The sequence below is a fragment of the Ambystoma mexicanum genome, chromosome 11 (genome assembly GCF_040938575.1).
Source record: "Ambystoma mexicanum isolate Mex_15411 chromosome 11, UKY_AmexF1_1, whole genome shotgun sequence".
NCBI classification, from domain to species: Eukaryota; Metazoa; Chordata; class Amphibia; order Caudata; family Ambystomatidae; genus Ambystoma; species Ambystoma mexicanum.
This window is the reverse complement of record NC_090934.1, coordinates 1,323,545,408-1,323,551,407: the sequence shown is the minus strand read 5'-3', so window position 1 is coordinate 1,323,551,407 and position 6,000 is coordinate 1,323,545,408. Positions and strand designations below refer to the sequence as shown.

The window sequence follows — 6,000 nt, the reverse complement described above, 5'->3', positions numbered from 1 at the left end:
ACCTTTCTTTTAGCTGTACTCTTTTTACTCAAAGGAAAAAGTTCAAAGCAGAGCTGCTAATTTCACAACCTTGGCAGAGGATTTTTTCCTTACAGCTGCTCATCAGCATTCGCCAAGAGGAGACTTAGCTTGTGTTGCCACATTAAATGTAAAAATCAAACTGTATTGTGGTGCCCTGACTAGGAGAGAATAAGATTCTAAATTGACTGGAATGATCAGCTATTTTGTAGCTCATTGAAACTGCTGCATTCTCAGACTTCAACAGGATACATACATTACCATAGCAAAAATATCAATATAATGTCAGGGATCACCACCTTGTGAAGTCTTAGGATATTCCAAGATTAACTCCTTGAAAACAATAAAGGATACACAATGCTGGAGGAAAGTAGCAAGGAACTGAAGCATCCAGTTATCACCTATTGGCAAAAAGCAAGATAATGTGTACACCCTGGAAAGTTACCTGAAGATGCAGAAGAGGTTTATAGGTATGCACTTTGAGGTAACACATTTTTGTGTCAATCTTATTAGAAGTGTCAAATCCCACTACAGAATTAAGTAGTTGAGGAGATATTTAAAAGTTCCCCTTTTCAGATTATCAATCTTTTGGCAACCAGAAATAAAACAACTCTGTTTTGCTGGCCATGTTTTATTTATCTTTTAAATAGGGGAACCAATGATACAGAATTTTCAAAATTCAAACAGCAAATCAAATTTGTAAAATATTGAGATGCTACATGCTACATTTAACCTAATCGTATTCATGCTGGTATAGAAAATCTCATTCATAAAAACATACATTTAAAAGAAAAGGCCATAACATATACAACATTGAACCTACAGTAATGCATCTTTTTACCTCCATGCACACAAATTTCTTTTTAATAAAAAAAAGACACAATTAAGACTTCTATGAGCATTTTATATTAACACAGTTCCTAATTTTTATTTGTAGAGATAGGTCAAGCACCTCCAAGATACAAATTCCTATACACAGTGAGAGCTTTCCATGACATGAAAAACTGAAAACAAAATCAAAGATGAATAAGCGGAAAGCCTCCAAACAGGTGGATGTTAAATAATGTGTGATAAGGCAGTAAAACCATAGTGCTAAACAAATCATTTTTGTAAATGTACTTCAAAAAGAAGTGGACTTTAAATACACATCCTAACTTGCTATAATAAATAAAAAATCCTGCATATTAACACTTCACTACAAATAATGCATGCCAGAACATTTACAAATATTGAGTGATTTTTTTTCAATGCAGAGTAGCTACTACAGTAATGCTGGTTTAACAGAAGTGCATGATGAAAAGCACTACAAGTGGCTAAATGGTTTGCCACATAATGCTGTTATCTTGAGGTAGATAACACATGCATACCAATATCGTCTTTCAGTTGCTGCTGGTATCATGTGCTTTAAGAAATGTGTTTAATATGAAAAACTCTACAATGCTCACTTGAAAGATGAACGACTAGAAAATGGGCGTTTTCATGCAATTATGTAGTCTCACTGTGTACATTTCAAAGCAAGGTCATTATCCAAACCCCCCGGGACCCCACCCCCCGGCAAAACATGGACAACTGTTTTAATCATAGAATGTTTTAACTTGGTTTAGTGCATTTATTTTTGTCCAGTCACTTCCTGCATTGCACTAGTTTGCTCCGTTGTTCAATTTTCATAGTGTGCAAACATGCCATTTTAAAACAAAAACTAAACTTCTCATGAAAAAGTAATTCTGAATTGTAAAAACAATGGTAAACATAACAATAAAATGAAGGATGCTAAAATTACACCATCTGATTCAAGTAAAAAAATACTTAATAAAAAAAGTTTCATGAAGATTAGAAAATAATTGTCTGCCGAGTGTTTAATTTAGATGTTTCAAAATGCTGCTGTACGTTTTATGAGGAACTTGGGGAGATAATTTCATGACTGAAGGGGTTAACGTTGCTTGTATTGATTTAAGGGGTGAACCAACAGGACTGTGAAACGGAGGGATCCCAATGCACTCCAATTGCTTATTTAAGATGATGTCCCCACTAAAACTGATAAAGCCTTCATCTCTCTCTTTCACCCCGAGTTTCCCTTCTTCCACTGGTTCTAGCTCACAAGACTCTAGATCCTCCTTCTTACTAAAAAACGTGTCCAAGTAACTGGTGTAAGTGGTTTCCTTTTCAATTTGCTCATCTTTCCTTACTTCACAACAAAACTGATCTATAAGGAAGCTCTCATCACCACTGCTTACAAATGTACTTTCCCAAGAATTTTGGTTGAGGGCACCCATTTGTGCCAAATTGGCCATTCCTTTTTTTTGCTTCCCCTGACTTAGTGACTTGGAGATTATACTTTTTATTTCTAGTTGGGACACAGAGCTATTCAAGTCATTTAGTTTGTCAACATCAGAGGATTCGTGTTGCAAGCTAAGTTGAATTGTACCTGCTATGAAGGAATCAAAATCAAATCCTGGGTTTTTCTCCCTTTCTTTTTCAGCCATTTGCTGTGAAGCTTCCTCAAGGGCTATCTGTGCTTTCACTAATCCATTCCTTTCACATTTTGACTTGCCCTTCTTATCAGCCTTCTCTTTGCTATGCTCCTTCCAGTTAGAAAGATCAATAATAAGTTTGGGCTCATAGTAATGATTAACTTCACTATCTGTCCAGACTAAATTATCGAGATAGGAAGATCGCATTTTGTAATTACAAGTGTGGCTGCATTCTAGATCACAATACTTATTTTCATGGTGATCTGGATATTGCCAGCATGGCTCAGTAGAAAAGTGGGTGTCAAAAGCAGGATCCTCAAGGTACTTTTCTCTGTCTCCATCAAGATATTTTCGTGGGTCTACTTGTACTTCTTCAGCATCAGTGGCATCAGAAAGAGCCCTTGGGTCACGCTGCACTTCATCATTTTCATAATTATTATGGATAGGCCAGTCATGGTCTGAAAACTCACTTTCTTGATATCTGCAACAATGGAAAACAAAGTATCAGCATATTAACCAATTCATCTAAGGTTTTGTTTCTTAGATTCTTGAAATTCCATGAGCTGTTACAACCAGTAAACATTTGTCAACTGTTCAAAACACTAATAAAATCCATTCATAGTTGTAAATAGGCCACACACAATAACCCTTCGTTTTCTAAAGTAAGCAGCCATCATTGTCATGTACTTTGTAAATAGCCTTGGAGATGAACCAAAACCAAAAGCAATCATTCTCAACTGCCATTGGCTTTTAGTCAAAATGAACATGAGAAGGAACAAGTTACTTACCTGTAACTGTTGTTCTCCAGCATGGGTCTGGCATGGATTCACATGCTCATGAATATTCCCCGTCGTCAGGCTGGGAATCCTCGGTAAAGAAAAAACCAGTATCAGTTTCGTTTCTGATCTGTCTTTCGTAGTAACAACCAATCACTGGTCTCTGCGTCATACTGACCACAGCCAATGACTGCCCTCTACCTAAGCACCGCCTCTGGCAGCCATCTTCAGATTTGGAAGCACGTGAAGTGGCAGTATGACCAAGTGAAGAGCCGCAGAGGGGTAGGCGGGAGGGTTCGCATGTGAATCCATGCCAGACCCATGCTGGAGAACAACAGTTACAGGTAAGTAACTTGTTCCTTCTCCAGCATGGGGTCTGGCATGGATTCACATGCTCATGAATAAAGAATACATAGCAGTACACACATGCACAACCACGGGAGGTGGCAAAGGCTCAACATTAAGCATTGCATCAAACTCAACATTAAGCATCTTACCTCCTCACCAGGCTCACCTCAGGCGAACAGGTTGCGCAGCACTGCTTGGCCGACCCTGGACTCCTCCCTGGAATCCCGAACGACGCAGTAGAACTTCGTGAAGGTGTGCGTCGACCTCCACGTAGCAGCCCTGCATATGTCCAGCAGGGGCACACCAGAAAGGAACGCCGTGGTAGCTGCGATCGCTCTGGTGGAATGGGCTCTCGGACGGCCGGGCAGCGGTCGGTTTGCCAACCGATGACAGTACATGATACAGCCGGAGAGCCATCTGGAAATGGAAGCCTTCGAGAGAGCCTTCCCCTGATTGACAGGTCCAAAGTTCACAAAGAGTTGTGACGTCTTCCGAAAACACTTCGTGCGGTCCACGTAGAACTTCAGCGCTCTAGCCACATCCAGCGAGTGCAAAGTCCTCTCAGCCGGCGACGAAGGCGACGGGAAGAATACAGGCAACACCAAGGGTTCGTTGAGATGGAAGTCCGACGGTACCTTGGGCATGAAGGAGGGGTGCGTCCTGAGCACCACCCTCGTGTCGTGAAAAGTCAAGTACGGGGCCTTGCAGGAAAGGGCCTGGATCTCTCCCACCCGTCGTGCGGAGGTGATGGCCACAAGAAACGCCGTCTTCCACGACAAACTTCAACGGGGCCGAGTGCAGAGGCTCGAACGGAGGTCCCATGAGCTTGGTCAGCACCACGTTGAGCTCCCACGCCGGGGCCGGAGCCTTCACCGGCGGGAACGATCTGAACAGTCCCTTCATGAACTCTTTCACCAGACGATGAGACCACAAGGACGTCCGTCCCGTGGTCCTGGTGTATCGGGAGATCGCAGCCAGATGAATCTTGATGGACGCGTGTGCCAGTCCAGCTTTGGCCAGCGTCAGCAGGTACGGCAGAACTTGGGGAGCCGTAATCCGTAGAGGGTTAATCTTCTGTGCGTGGCACCAGACAGAGAACCTCTTCCATTTGTGTCCGTAGCATTTAAGAGTCGAGGACGCCCTGGCCTTTGCAAGAACCTCTCTGCAGTCGGCCGGTATGTCGTATCCTCCAAACTCTAGCGCTGCAGGAGCCAGGCCTGCAAGTTCAGCGATTTCGGGTCCTGGTGGAGGATGGCGCCTCCTTCCCTGGAGAGCAGATCCGCGTCCACCGGCAGCTTGATTGGCGGGGACGCTGACAAATCCAGAAGGTCCGGGAACCATATCTGCCTCGGCCACGCAGGTGCGACGAGGATCATCCTGCACCGTGACCTCTTGAGCTGGTTGACGAGCCGGATTAGCAGTGGCAAAGGAGGGAACGCGTAGAGGAACAGGCCCTCCCAGGGGAACGAGAAAGCATCGCCCATGCTCCTCGCCTGGGGAAACCTGCTGGCGAACCTCCGGCACTTGGAGTTCGTCGCTGTCGCGAACAGGTCGATCTGGGGAGTGCCCCACCGTCGGAAGAGGCGATCCACTAGATCCTGCCGTAGTTCCCACTCATGGCACGAGCGCAGCTCCCTGCTGAGTGAGTCGGCGATGGTGTTTTTTATCCCTGCCAGATGAAACGGCACCAGAAACATCCCTTGGGCGACTGCCCAATGCCACAGGTCCTGCGCCTCCTTGGACAGTGCTGGGGACCTGGTTCCGCCCTGTTTTCTGATGTAAAACATGGTGGTGGTGTTGTCGGTGAAGATCCTCACCACCTTGCCCTTGAGGGACGGAAGGAAGGACCCGAGGGCCCAAAACACTGCACGGAGCTCCAGGACGTTGATATGTAAAGATTTCTCCGTCGGGAGCCAAAGGCCCCTTGCGTGTAGATTTTCGGTGTGCGCTCCCCACCCTTCCAGGGAGGCATCCGTGGTCACTGTCTCCTGGTGGGCTGGGGTCTGGAAGTCCATGCCCGCCGTCAGATGCGCGCGGGTGTCCCACCACCGGATCGCTCGTCGGAAACTCTCGAGTGTGATCCTTTCCTCGAAGCTGCCCGTCGTTTGGATCCAGCGCGCGTCCAGGAACTCCTGCAACGGGCGCATCCGGAGCCTGCACATGGGAATGAGGTAGATGCAGGAAGACATCATTCCGAGGAGGGACTTGATGGACCTCACCTTGGTCGCGTCGGCCACCAACATCCGTTGCACCTTGCCCAGGATGGTCCTGGTCCTCTCCTCCGACGGGGAGGCCAGAAGGGACACTGTGTTGAGCCTCGCTCCCAGAAACAGAGCGTCTTGCGCGGGTACCAGGTGGGATTTGGCGTAGTTCACGGAGAATCCCAG

At 45.7% G+C, this 6,000-nt stretch overlaps 1 protein-coding gene across 5 annotated transcripts in view; it reads right to left on the bottom strand.

Moving 5' to 3' along the window:
- Nucleotides 1-633: 633 nt before the first annotated feature.
- Nucleotides 634-6,000, bottom strand: part of MAPK6 (mitogen-activated protein kinase 6) — a 203,391-nt gene continuing 198,024 nt past the window's right edge. For all 5 annotated transcript variants that reach the window (XM_069624839.1, XM_069624835.1, XM_069624837.1 and 2 more), the window contains one exon: nucleotides 634-2,970. In XM_069624839.1, the coding sequence (XP_069480940.1) occupies nucleotides 1,875-2,970 (1,096 nt within the window). In that variant the 3' untranslated portion in view covers nucleotides 634-1,874. The remainder of the gene's footprint in view (nucleotides 2,971-6,000) is intronic.